Here is a 15,235-nt window from a genome sequence, read left to right on the forward strand (position 1 = left end):
CATTTGGGATCAGTTCTAATTAGCCAGGTTGTTTTCTTGTTCTGTTTTGTTATTTTAAACTTAGCTAGTACAGGCTGAGCTACTATAGATGTTCAATCAGTACTGTGCTAGATTCTGTAACACATACATAAAAGTACAACTCATTCTTTACTCTTAAATTTGATTTTTTGTGTGTGTGGTGGTGAGAGGATACTGAGAGAACAAGACTTACATGTGTGTAAAATAATAAGAATTCAAGATAATACCCCACAGAGGTAAATAAAACCCAGTTTTGGGGACAGCAAAACTTCAGTTTTCATGGAGATAATTAGATTTTAAGATGCATTTCAAAAAATGAGTAAGATTTGTATAGACAGCAAGTATAGAGGGTATTATAAGCAATACACAACATGAGTCAAGACTAACATGTGTGTGCCCAAGAAAATGGGATCTACATGACTAGAATAGAGACTATATTGAGAAGTGAAAAAGTTACTCCATATATTTAAACATTTAAAGTGTGTGTGTGCATGTGTGTGTGTGTGTGTGTGTGTGTGTGTCCAGGTGGCATTAACACGTAAGCACTAGGATACTAACTGAAAGATGGCTATTTGAATCCATCCAGAGGCAACATGGAAGAAAACCTGATGCTCTGCTTCTTATAGGGCATAGCCATGGAAAAATCCTATAGAATGCTGTTCTACTTTGAAACACATGTTGGAAATGATTGAATGGCAACTGGCAGACACACACTCAGATATACATACACATGTACTCACATACCCACACCTTGTTATATTATAAGAATTTAATAATTAATAATGTCCAAGCATACTGCATGATGATATTACAAATTTACCATCTACTCATGCCTACTCTGGGCTTCAAATTGGATGGCTTATTGTGTGTATTATGATTGATTATCTCCTTAGAAAAGCAATTCCAATGGGTACATGGACAAGATAACTGAATGAAGATCAACAGCAGATGAAACTCTACCAAAATAGTTTATTTATTTATTTACTATTATGAATGGCTTTCTATATCCCAGACATGATTATGAAAGTTCTTCTTTGCTTACTTTGAAGATATCCCATTTGCCTCAACATACAAGATATTTCAGGGTCTGCATTCAAAGGACAGGTTGAAAGGAAGCGTTAGTAGTCAACTTTGAGGTCTATTTATCACATATATATTAGGAATAAATGAGTTTATAGCACCTTGACCATGGATGCAACACCAAAGGTAGTACGGAATATAAACTAAGTTATTATCCTCCAGGCAGTGGGTCTTGGGGATGAGAGGCAATATGGCCAACGATATTGAAAAGTACCAAACTATATGAAGTCCATAGAATGTATTTTGTCTTGGACTCTATTCATAATTATTTCTGTCTCAAAAATCAAATGTCTCAGAGATCTATGAATTTTCTACACTTAGCCCTGAGCTACTCATTCCTATCTCAGAAAGACAAGATAGACATTCCAAATTATAAACGGAACTCAGGGCAAAATACACAAAGCACACTGGATTAAGTAGGTTTATTTACTTTAAATTTGAGATGTAATACTATGTAAAACCAACTTTTACTGAGAAGCTGTAAATGTAGATGAAAGTAATTTTCTCTAAGAGTATAATTTAAATAATTCACATTTTTCTTTTACCAAAAGAGACAAATGACTAAGCCATTTATAATAATGGTCAATGTAAATATTTTTATTTACTTGTTTTACTGTTACGTTAACATCTATGTTAAATTAAGCACCTGTGTTAATTTAAGCACATGTGTTATATTATTAATTAAGGACCTATCTTTCTTAAATATTCTTAAAGATGTTAAAATATTGTATTCATTAGACCACAGAAATGAAATGGGAAATGTTATTATAACATTTTGTTTCCTTTCAATTCTTTACATATTGAAAAATGTATCTATAACTACAAAGAAAATTTAGCAGCTTAATTTATGAGTTACTTCCATTAATACTTTATTTTATATGTTTTCCTTTCACTTCAAAACACCTGTAAACTGAGAAAAATATAACGTTGTCTATAATTATGATTGATTTCTTTAGATTACAATTCAGGATGCTGGCCCTGAGAAATTGGACCCCAAATATTTTGGAGAACTGCTTGCTGATCTAAGTCGTAAAAATTCAGACCTATATCACTGCTTATTAGAACATTTGCAGAGAATTGGAGGAAGGTACAGTGTACATATCAATTGACTTATCTTGTAAATGTTATTGAACATACAATACTGGTAGCTTTAATGGGGATATGGGGAAATTATATGAGGAGAGCCAAGCAAATATGTAATTTTAAGACTTTATTATTGCTTAATCCCATTAGAGTATCTCAGGAACTATTAGTATTCTTTAATGAAAAAAATTTATTAAAATCATCAAAAAAGGAACAGATTAGCTTTTTAATCTTAATTAAAAATTCTGTATGCCTTTCATTATATTTTGATAGCAAAAGAAACTTTTTTCCTCCAAACCAATTTATTGGGAGTTAATACAGATATCATACCATATCATTCCTTCGTTCAATCACATCAAGCAATATTATACAATTGCTACCACAATCAGTTTCAAAACATTCTCTTCCTTTTGTAGCTCCTTGACATCAGCTCCACTTTACCCCACCCCAACTCTACCCCCCTAGGGGAACCCTTATTCTACTTGCTGTCTTTATAGGGTCATCAAGACTGGGTTTCATATACTGAAAAACAGAAAGCATACAACAAAATTCAAAAGTTCCTCCCAATGACAACATACATCTAAGAATAATCCCAATATGAAACCCCCACACACACACACAGAAAATGTTGAAAAACAGATCAGGCCCAAGCTTTTAACCATTGATGTCAGGTTTATCATTTTGCTCTTCGATAGTCATTGCTCCATCTGTTTGGTAACCAGTATCTTCCCATCCCTCTATTACGGATCGAGGGAAATCACTGGAGGCGTTTCCTATGTAGATCTCACAAATGTACTGTATCTTGGGCTTCTACTGTCATCCATAGCCTTCTGCAAACCAGATTCTCACAATTCAGGCTCTGATACTATTCCCTCCTTCCTTCAGCTTCAGATTATATGATTTACAATCATTTGGTAACTGATGATGGTGTGCATCTTCCATGTGGACTTAGTTGATATCCCCTTAGATGACTGCTTGTTTGGAAACAAGCCTTTAAAAACCCAGATGCTATTCCACCTAATTTCTTCGCCACACTTTGCTATAGCACCCATATCTTCATTGTTTCCTTCCTGAGGATGAGTATCAAGCAGGGCCATGATGTAAGAACTAATTTTTGTTCTATTGGAGCTAGGATTTAGTGTGAGCCCCAAACGCATTCCTGAACTTATGCTTTTTTTTATTGCCTTTGGCTCACTTTAGAGACCTCCTTGTTAACTTACAGTAGATAATCTTATCACTCAGCTCCCTAGAGCCTAAAGATCTTCTGTTAATATTGCCATTGATTAGCTGCTGGTACTCATTTAAAAAAACAACGAACACTGTTGAGAGAGGGATATTTGTCCAATATAGGCAAAACCCATATTAAAATACCTGAATTATTCAATTGTATAGAATCAAGCCTTTTGTGGCTGGACACTTTACACAAACAAATGGAGTTGATTATCAGGGAAAAATTACAATAATATCCACAGAGAATTTCAGCCACTGGTTTGCTGGGATAATATACATCTTCATACAGCATATAGGGCATTCATGTAGTAAGTCAATGATTGTCCACCTACCGACAGTTCAATAATCTTGGTATAGCTGTCTTCTGCTCCTTAAAAAAACCATGAATTTTCTGCCTTAACTCCTCAGGTTACAAACGTGTTTGAGGTAGAGTCCAGTTCTCCTAGTGAGGTTTCCACATTAGACTTCTCTGGTGAATTTCATAGGGAAGGAGCTCAAAAATATATGACATATTATGACTTCTTTTGAAATATTACTCTAACAATATGATACAGTTCTACTGCCCATCACTGACACAACTGTCTACCATCCACTCGTGTGTTCAAAATAAATAGACACCATAGATTAATATTCACTGTTTAGTGCTTTTTCTCTATTTAATTTACATAACAACCTAAACAACTAGAAACTTTCTTTTTTCCGGTCTTCAGTTCCACATGGTGTGCACATTACTAAGTTGAGGTCATACAGCTAATAAATTCTTGAGATGAGTTCAAACTTTTGTAAGAACTCATTGACCTATAAACCATCAATCAACTTTTCTGCAAAGCCTTTCTTATATCCTCAGTTTGGTTGAGGTGCACTTATTCTATGCAGTCGGGGTGTCCAGAAATATCTCTGTCAAAGCGTATCATTGTAAAATCAAGGAGTGTTTAGAGATATAGTGCTTATATACCCTGATCCTGGGTCCAGAATTCATTTATTGGGTTGAGGTCTCAATTTTTATTACATATTAGATTTTTGGTGTTAGCTGCCATTTGAGTCGCTTCTGATCCATAAAGACCCTATGTAGCAGAGCAGAACTCCCCGGAGGGTTTTCTAGGCTGTAATCTTCATAGGAGCAGACTGCAAGGTCTTTGTACACAAGAACTGCTAGTGAGTTTGAACTGCAGACTTCTGAGTTAGCCGTTGAGTATCAAGTAAATTGTGAACCTCTCCGTGCCTCAGTTTCTTCATCTGTAAAACAAGGGTTATAGTAATAGTATGTATCTTGTGTAAGTAGTAAATGAGTTAAAAAACATGTACTTATAAGCAGCCTAAGCATCATATAGGAACTTTTTGAAAATAAACCTATAGAATCATAAACAGTGGTGCCCACTAATCTATATTTCACCCAACCTTGCAGGGAATTCTATTGCACACTCAATTTTGAGGCCAGTGACAAAAGTGTCTCAAAAGTGGTAAATGCTGGGATTAGAATCCACACTTAGAGAAAATGTTTTGCCTTGGGCAAATCACTTAACCTTTGTTGAAGAATTGAAGTCAAATTGGAATGAATTATCAATTTTTTGAATTTTCAAATTAGAATAGGTCTCAGGATTATATTGTTCTACAATGTTTCAATTTTGTCTTGAAACAATTGTTTCCATGAAGTACAGGACAGGATACCACTATTCATGCTTGGTATTGCCCAACAGTTCAGAGGACATTGCCGTGGGAAGTTTTAATAAAATCCACAGTGACCTGAATCTAATTAAACGCTAGAAAGTCTTGCATTTAATTCCTAGAGTAACTAAAAATACCAAAAATACAATAAAAAATTAAAGTGCCATATTAGTGAACATTTTAGCGTGGAGAGGGTATAAGAAGTTTTTACTGGATGTTTTTCAGTTTCTTTCTTTACATTCTTCTTTCTTGCCCTCCTTTTTTCTCATGTTTTCCGATTGCCGTTTTCCCTTCCTCCTTCCTTCCTTTCTTTCCTTTGTTCTTCATCCTTTCTTTCCTAGGAAGTGAAATGGCATATAATGACCACTACTGACAGGTTTCTTTTGGGGCTCCAATTAATTCTCGCCATCCCTTGTACTGAATGGAGATGTGGTCGGCAATGACCATTCCATATACCTCTTCCGCTCTCTTGGTTTCCATTCCCCACCCTTCTTTTCTCTCCACTCCCCCCTCCTCCCCCGCCCCGCCACCCCCTTCCCTTTCCAAACTAGAATTCAGCAATGAGTGAGCTTCATGGTCAAAACAAGGAAGGTTATCGCATGAAACAAGCCTGGTTAATTTTATAAAATTCAATTTTAAATGTTGTCGGTTGCTCTTTGTTTTGTTTTGCTGTTCAGTTTCTTTGATTTTCTTTTTCAAAATGTTCATAGAAATCAGTCATTGACTAGGCAGCTGTAGACTAGGTTGGTACCGAGAAAAAGAAGGAATACTTTATTTTATAAAATACTTTCATTTTGGTTAACAGTTGTGATGCAAGGTTATTAAAACTGCATTGCAATTCTTTTGCTAGGGTCTCCTCATAATCTCTGTTTTGGGCAACACAGGAAATAACATATATATATATATATATATATATATATATATATATACACACACACACACACAGACAATTGCACAAATGCAATTGTGCTTCAGGAAACAGGGCCTTTAATTCTTTTTGTCCACAGCAGCATGCATATTTTTATAAGATCATTTAAGTTGTTTTGCATGGTGAGTGACCCACTGATCTTTGTAAACAATACGGTTTTCTTAGAGGATCACTTAGAAGGTAAAAGCAAGAGCTCCTCTACTCTAAAAGAATTTATATCTCTAAAAGAATTTTCTTGACTGATGGATGGAAACCATATATCTAAGACATTCGAAAACTGCCCATTTCATATATTCTGTCTTGTCTGATTATGCACTGACTTCAGATTTGAGAAGTATGTTCTTCATGCCTAATTCTTTCATTGAGTACAGAGGGAATGAATAAACAGGCAAATATAAAAGCCTATCTGTGGCATGCTGACCAAAGAAGAACCATGTCCTTCTGAGCCTATGCCATTCCCCCAAAGGAGCAAGTGCTAGACTGGTATAGCCACTAAAACTCTCTTCAAGCATTTGCCTCTCTAACATGGTTCCATGAAGGATCTTCTGAACCCCATGACCAAACTCTCCCCCACTAGAGTTTGATGCTGGAAATTTAATTATCTAAGTAGTGTTTTGGTCATTTAGTCTAAGGCTTTGTCCCTCTATAAAAATATAAACATTCTTCAAACCTTGTATACGACAGTCTAGATTGAATGAACTGCTCAGTCTTGCCTTGAAGGTTTGATTTTGGTAAAGAGGACAAAAAGAACTTGCCACAGTAGAGAGACCCTGGAATCAGCACTGAAATGGAGCAATCCAACCAGGACAAAAGGGCGGTGAAAGAGAGCACAATTATTACTACTATGTATTCCTGAGACTTGACCGAGCACCAGGACTTCTACTTCCTGTCCCACGTGGACTAGCGCTAATGGATGAGACTAACACAGTTTGATATTCCCTTCATTTGTTATTCATTTAAAATGAGTCAGTTAATTTCGTGAAAAATTTTTCAAATCTTATTTTAGTTATTGAAAATAATTTCATGTGTAGTTGTAAACAGACTAAGTACTACAATAATATCCAAAAGTAAGTTTAAACTAAGTGATCATTAAGATGTATATGTGATAAATGAGTATATTTTCTTAGGGATATTAATTTTTTCTTTCATTCTTACAGCAAACAAGACTTGGAGTCTACAGATGAGGTAAGGGCAAAACTAACTGAAAATCAAATACAGTTAATAATAAAAATAGATTTTTATATCTGTATTTTTTAGTTTTGTACTTTTATTACAGTGAAACAGGTTGGTGAAAGAATGGCCATTTTTAGCTCTGATGTATCTTGGTAATGCCTTTAAGAGTAAAGACTATTTACCAAACGTTGTTATTGTATAATTTAATTGGGTCGTTGCTTAACAGAGCAATACTGATTAGATTACTGAGACCTACATTATCGTTTCAACAAATCAATTATGACTCATGGTTATTCCATATAGGAGAACCTAGGGTTTTCTTTTTGAACCTAGGATTTTCTATGGCTGATTTTTAGAAACAGATCATCAGGAACTTTTGAACTGAGCCGATTCTGGGTGAATTAGGACCTTCAAGCTTTCAATTAGCAGCTTAGGACATTAACTTTTGTACCGCCCAGGGATTCCAAAGGGACAGAGCTCTATATAAATTCTGAACCAACTCTGTAACACCTCTGGTTTTATTTGCCAATGTATTCATTTAAAAGGGAAAAAACCTTCTAAAATGGTTTAGCGACCACCTAGTAAAGACTTCCAACTGTTGAAGATACTTCTGAACTAAAATGTTTAATAGAATTATATAGACCAATCTTGTTTGGTCTTTAAAACAGTTTAAAAATATTTAGTAGAAATCGAATGTTTGGTTTCCCTAAAATACCTGGAATTGAGTACTGTATCCACAGTATATTATAGTGTAAAATTTTAAAATGATGAGGTTAACATTGAAATTGAGTGAAACTATTCTGGGAAAATAATTTTTAGTGCCCCTAAAATTGTTCCATTTCACAAAAATCTGTGGACTCTTGATCCTACAAATAAAATATTAAGTGTGTATGTGTTTAATAATAAACCTTTTTTGCTGTTTTTTACAGTCAGAAGACATTGAATCATTGATTCCTAAAGGACTTTCAGAATTTACAAAGCAGCAGATCCGCTACATTCTGCAGGTGAGGAAGCTCAATAGTAGGGGTGTGTCTGGGTTACATGCTTCTCCAAAATCAAATATGGGCATTTTGAGGCAAAATGAGAACTCAGTGATCTTATTGCTGTACTGTTCATCTGGTTGCAGGGTCCTTAAGCCAATTTCTCTTCTTTTCACCTTCCAGAGTCTTAGATGTTTGTTTTATATGTAATGCCCAGGGTTTATTACGATTATACTCAATGGAAGGAATAAGGAAGATTATTTCTACTCCCTTTTTCCAGAAGTGAAAATAATCTTTTTAAAAATAATCTTTATTTGAAGAAATTAGTTTAATCTATAAAAGAGCTTTCTACCTGCTCTTTAAACTTTGAGGTTATTCTACACTTCGAACTTTATCTCTTTTTTTAAAAAACATTTTATTAGGGGCTCATACAACTGTTATCACAATCCATACACACATCAATTGTGTAAAGCGCATTTGTACATCATTCTCAAAACATTTTCTCTCCACTTAAACCCCCGACATTAGGTCCTCATTTTTCCCCTCCCTCCCCGCTGCCCCCTCCCTCATGAGCCCTTGATAGTTTATAAATTGGTATTTTGTCATATCTTGCCCTGTCCGACGTCTCCCTTCACTCACTTTTCGGTTGTCTGTCCCCCAGGGAGGAGGTCACATATAGTTCCTTGTAATCGGTTCCCTCTTTCCTACCCATTCTCCCTTTACCCTCCCTGTTTCACCACTCACACCACTGGTCCTGTAGGGCTCATCCGCCCTGGATCCCCTGTATTTTCAGTTCCTATCTGTACCAGTGTACATCCTCTGGTCTAGCCAGACTTGCAAGGTCGAATTCGAGTCATGGTAGTGGGAGCGGGGAGGAAACATTTAGGAACTAGAGGAAAGTTGTATTTCTCATTTTTGTTACATCACACCCTGACTTTATCTTAATTAGTATTGTATTCTCACCTCAGGCAAAATCTTCACACTTGTCAGCACACTTAGGATGATGTATTTTATTGTTTGAAAATTACTTGTCTCATCTCTTAGAAACTTTTAAATATTGAATAAAATTACATTTAAAAATGTGTACATAGAATTCTATCATATGAGAAAAATAATATTTCATCATCAAAATAAAAATACACATTTCTTCTAATCACCTACAATCTCTTCAAAAGTATTTTTTAATTACTTAATCATATTATTGACAAGACGTCCTTAATCCAATATATTACTTCACCAAAAATAAGATTGCTAGTAAGTGTGCCAATAGCATCAGGAAACTAAGAGTACTGTCATTTTTATTGCTTACTTTCAAATACTAGTAAAGGTAAACCATCAATTGGTTTCTTCCTACAGATGAGGGGAATGGCGGATAAATCACTCCGACTAGTGCTGTCTACATTCAGCAACATACGAGAGGAACTTGGACATCTTCAAAATGACCTGACAGTAAGATTTACTTTTTTATTTCATCAGCCTTTGTATTGCTTAGCTTCCTAACACAGAAATCAAAATATGTAATCTGATTGAAAAAAAATAAAACAAAACACAATATTTATCCTAAGCCAAACATACCTACATTATTTTTTATTGAACAATTATTTAGGGAATAGGAGTGAGAAGAAAGCACCTGTCCAATGTGTAAACAGAAACATTGTGGATGTGCACTTATTATTTGAAGTTATCACTAAGGTTATTTAATATTCAAATTGAGAAAATAATTTGCAAAAGTAGTATAATGGAATCTAATGAATGGGAATTTCACCCTTTTCTAAAATAATGGACACTGAAATTTTCTTCAAACAATATAACGTGAAATCTCTCCACAAACTTTTTCTATTCTCTATCTTAATTGATTTCTAGATTATAGCATCATCTAGGTACATTCAAAATTCTTTCCATATAATGAATAACTCCTTCAGTACTTTGTAGTAACTTTTTTTGTTTCCAGATTCTAATTTGTAATGCACCAACTGTTGGTATTAAAAAGAGGTCTTTTTAGGTTGGAGGAAAACATTAAAATAATTCAAAAGTTTCTACTTCTTTGCACAAAGAGGTAGTAGATCAAAATGTCTCTTTCTGTGTCAATATTTTAAAATATTTTATATTTTCATATACTGATAAGTGTCAAAGTTTTCAATCTTTTATAATCCATATTTTGCTTGCTTTTTAAGAATCCTGTTCCATTAAATACTGACCAGTTAATCAAGCATTTCTTTAAATTTTTCTCTGTAAAGCAAGTCTTTATATTCTGTGACTTGACAAGTTTCTTTAACCTGATTCATAACAAAACTATATGCTTCTAGGCACTTGAAAATGACAAGTTAAGACTGGAGAAAGACTTGGCATTCAAAGAGACTCAAATAAAAGAGTATGAGGAACTTCTGGCGTCAGTGAGAGCAAATAATCGCCAGCAGCAGGTAAGTTGATGATTGTACTGATGATAAACCAGATTTATCATTGTTCATAACCACAATTAGTGGCACATGAGAGTTATACAATATAATCCAAAATATTATCATTAAAATATGATGGAAAATTTGTCCATGTGAGGACTTGGTGGCTTTGAGCATTTCTGGAAACTGAGAGCCCGCTGAGAAAACTCAATAACTTTAGGTACAAAGTACATCATGAATAATTATCTGTGTTGTTAGTTGATAAGAATTATGTAACTACTAAAAATATAGGTTTACTCATTCATCTTGTCTATTATCATATCAATGAAAAAATTATTTTGTGTGCTTAAAAACGTGACTGGGTGATGAAGAAAGTAAGGTGGTAACTGTAGTTCTCTAGATATCTGAGCAGAGATGGTTCCTAAGAAATTTCACTGATTGCCTAGGACTGAAACCCATTCCTAATCTGCTCTCCTATTACTGTCACAAATTGTTGAGTTTCCAATTGTCATATAATCATGCCTATGGTTATATTAGTGGTCCTAAACAGTCAAAGACTAGGAGAAATCAGATAGCTAAAGAGGATATTGAAAAATTCACTTGGTCTTAATTCCTTCTTGTACGGCTAAGTGAGACTAGAAGCAAGTAAGCAATATCTTGCATGACTGATTCAGTTTATGCTCTAGGGGAAAGTAGATCAGAAAACTGAACAATGAAAAATATTCATTTGATTTGACTGACTGAATCGACCAAAAGAGCACCCTAATCTCCTAAAAAAGTATAATGCATTTATCTTACCTCTTTTTGTCTTCTGTACAGCAAGGACTTCAAGATTCCACCTCAAAATGCCAGACATTGGAAGAAAACAATCTCTCTCTACGGCATACACTGTCTGACATGGAATATAGACTGAAAGAACTGGAATACTGCAAACATAATATGGAACAGGAGAATAAAAACCTTAGAATTCAGGTATTAACATTTTGTATTATATATATATATATATACTGTATTTTGGTTACATCATCATAGTTATATACATACATTAATGCACATACTTGGACTTCTTTCTGATAGCCACATACAGTTAGGTTTTTATCTCACTACCATTTGTGCTATTTAATGTGCTTCCTGAAAATCGTTCATAATTTCAATGTCTTCTTTAATCACACAGTTTTAAGTATAATAGTAAATCTCATAATAATATACATTCCAGAATCTAGTTACAGCATGTTATTTCATTTTGTGTAGGTTTCTGAGACTTGCACGGGCTCAATGCTGCAGGCTAAAATGGATGAAATTGGCAATCACTACATGGAGACGGTAAAAAATTTGAGAATGGAGAAAGATAGAGAGATTAGCAAATTAAGGGTAAGTTTATTCCCCCCAAAGGCCCAGGTTAGCACACTTTATAGTAAGATATTGATGATTTCAAGTTTAAAGCTATAAAAATTTAAAATCATTAATCCAAATGAACATAAAATTTAAGGACTGTACCATAGAACCTTTTGCTTTAAATATACATCACTGTATACAGAATATTAGTACTAATCTATTTTCTAAATTTGCTTAATTTTTTCTAGGAAAGTACAAGAAGACATTCAGTTCAGTGTCAGTTTTAAGCGCTTGGGATGAGAGGCTTTATAATCACTGTAAAGCATATTTGTACAGGCAAGAACAACTTCCAGATTGTCCAGGAAAGCCACACTTGCATTCATAATAACTTACGTTTAACTTTGTGGGGTGATACATACCAATGATACATACATAACTTTGTTTCTTTTTAAAACAAAAGAAAACAAAGAATTGTTGAATTTTTTATAACTATAAATTTCAATAAAATAAGGATGATATTTTCTAGAATAAGTATACATTATTTTATAATTTTAGGTCAAATTGATATGGTTCAATTTATTGGTTTCCAAATGTAGTTGAATATACTTAAATATGTAATAGAAAAACTGAACATAGATTTCTTTTTCTGTCCAAATCTCATTGTACAATTTCTATCAGAACAATTAATCATTTGTATTTTCTTTTGTTTTAAAAAGCAACAAAGTTATGTATGTATCATTGGTATGTATCACCCCACAAAGTTAAATGTAAGTGTTTGTGAATCCAAATACATTGTTGCAGCAGCGATAAATACATTTCCTTGAAGGTCTTCCTCTTTCCATTGACCCTCTATGTACCAATCTTGATGACCTTTTCCAGGGACTGGTCTCTCCTGCTAACATATCCAAAGTACATAAGACAAGCCTCGCTCTCTTTGATTCTGAGGAACATTCCGGCTGCACCTCTTCCAAGATAGATGTGTTTCTTCTACTGGCAGCGTTACAGTAGTTTCCGTGTTCATCACCAACACCGCTATCCAAATGCATCAATTTTTCTGCACGACTCCTTATCCTTTGTACAGCTTCCACATGTATATGAGGTGATTGGCTATACCATGAATTGGGTCAGGCACACATTTGTTACATGCCATCAAGTTGGTTCCAACCCATAGTAACCTGATGCCACACAATCGAATGAAACTGCCCAGTCCTGCATAATCCTCACAATTGTTCCTATGCCTGAGTCTACTGTCGCACCTACGATGTCAATCCATCTCCTTGAAGGCCTTTGTCTCCTTCATTGTCCCAGTACCCTACCTAACACAATGTCCTGACAACATGTCCAAAGTATGTAAAACAAAGTCTCATAATCATTGCCTCTAAGGAGCATTCTGGCCATATTTCTTCCAAGACAGTAACCTTCGTCCTTTCAGCAGCCCATGGTACTTTCAACAATCATCTCTAGCACCACAGTTCAGAAGCAGCGATTCTTCTTCGGTCTTCTTTATTCAATGTCCAACTTTCACATCCATATGAGACCACTGAAAACACCATGACTTGGGTCAGGCACAACTTAGTCCTCAAGTAACATCATTATTTTTCAATACCCTGAAGTGGTCTTGTGCAGCAGGTTTATGTACCACAACCTGTGTTTTCATCTCTTTATTGCTGCTTCTGTAAGCATTGATTGTGGATATAAGTAAGATAAAATCCTTGACAACTTCAACTTTTCTACTTTTATTACGAGGTTATCTATTGATTCTGTTGGGGGGATTTTGGTCTTCTTTGCAGTGAATTGTAATCTATACTGAAGGTTACAATCCTTGGTCTTCATCAGCAAGTGCCTTAAGTTTTCTTCACTTGTATCAGGCAAGACTCTGTCATCTGCATATCACAGGTTGTTAATAAGCCTTCCTCCAATCCTGATGCCATATTCTTCTTGACAGAATCCAGATTCTCTGAGTTTTTGCTCAATATATACATTAAATAATATGGTGAGAAGGTACAACCCTGTCCTACATTATTACTGATTTTAAAACATGCCGTATTCCCGCGTTCTGTTCACACAACTGCCTCCTGATTCATGTATAAGTTCTGAATGAGCACACTGAAGTGTTCTGGAATTCCCATTCCCCTCAAGTCTGTCCATAGTTTGTGATGATCAAGCTAGTCAATGAACCACAAGTAAACATCTTTCTGATTTCAGCCAGGATCCATCTGACATCAGCAATATCTCTTGTTCCACAACTTCCTTGTCAATGTATTGCTTCACCCATTTTGGATGATCTTAAGCAAAATTTTACTGGAAAATGATATGAGTGATATTGTTGTATCATTTGTGCCTTCCATTGGATCAACTTTCTTTGGAATGGGTAAAAATATACATCTCTTCCAGTCAGCTGGCCAAGTAGCTATCTTCCAAATTCCTTGGCCTGGATGAGTTAGAGCTTCCACTTATTCCATCTATTTCTGGAACCTTTTTCTTGGTAAATGCCTTCAGTGCAGCTTGAACTTCTTGCTTCAACACCATTGTTTCTTGATTATACGCTACCTCCTGAAATGGTGGAATGTCAACTAGTTCCTTTTAGTACAGTGACTGTATTCTTTCCATCTTTCCTTGATATTTCCTGAATCATTTAATATTTTGCCCATGGAATCTTTCAAGATTTCAACTAGAGGCTTGAATTTTTTCTTGAGTTCTTTCAGTTTCAGAGATGCTGAGCGTGTTCTTCTCCTTTGGCTTTCTAATTCTAGGTCTTTACACATTTCATTACAATATTAGGCTTGACTTTTTAGAGTTGCCCTTTGAAATTTTCTATTCAGCTCATTGACTTAATACTTTCTTCCACTTGCTTTAGCTACTCTATAATTAAGAGCACCTTTCAGAGTTTCTTCTGACATCCACTTTGATCCTTTCTTTCCTGTTTTTTTAAATCATTTTACTGGGGGCTCTTACAGCTGTTTTGTTTTTTATCATTTTATTTGGGGCTCATATAACACTTATCACAATCTATACACACATCAATTGTGAAAAGGACATTTGTACATTCATTGCCCTCATCATTCTCAAAATATTTGCTCTCCATTTAAGCCCCTGGCATCAGCTCCTCAGTTTTCCCCCTCCCTCCACACTCCCCCCTCTCCCCTCCCGCATGAACCCTTGATAATTTATAAATTATTATTTTGTCATATCTTACACTGTACGACGTGACCCTTCACCCTCTTCTCTGTTATCCGTCCCCCAGAGAGGAGGTTATAAGTAGATCCTTGTAATCGGTTCCCCCTTTCCACCCCACCTTCCTGGTATCGCCACTCTCAGCACTGGTCCTGAAGGGATCATCTGTCCTG

At 35.1% G+C, this 15,235-nt stretch overlaps 1 protein-coding gene across 1 annotated transcript in view; it reads left to right on the forward strand.

Moving 5' to 3' along the window:
- The window catches only part of POF1B (POF1B actin binding protein), a gene marked incomplete at its 5' end in the record, with an annotated part of 86,459 nt that overhangs the window by 16,684 nt on the left and 54,540 nt on the right, over positions 1–15,235 (forward strand). The window contains 7 exons of the mRNA XM_030887583.1: positions 2,055–2,185; positions 7,162–7,189; positions 8,107–8,181; positions 9,514–9,606; positions 10,464–10,577; positions 11,373–11,525; positions 11,805–11,924. Coding sequence (XP_030743443.1) covers positions 2,055–2,185; positions 7,162–7,189; positions 8,107–8,181; positions 9,514–9,606; positions 10,464–10,577; positions 11,373–11,525; positions 11,805–11,924 — 714 coding nt within the window. The remainder of the gene's footprint in view (positions 1–2,054; positions 2,186–7,161; positions 7,190–8,106; positions 8,182–9,513; positions 9,607–10,463; positions 10,578–11,372; positions 11,526–11,804; positions 11,925–15,235) is intronic.

The sequence above is a fragment of the Echinops telfairi genome, unplaced genomic scaffold, assembly GCF_000313985.2.
Source record: "Echinops telfairi isolate 266 unplaced genomic scaffold, ASM31398v2 ScPeMD7_7419;HRSCAF=8457, whole genome shotgun sequence".
Classification (NCBI taxonomy): domain Eukaryota; kingdom Metazoa; phylum Chordata; class Mammalia; order Afrosoricida; family Tenrecidae; genus Echinops; species Echinops telfairi.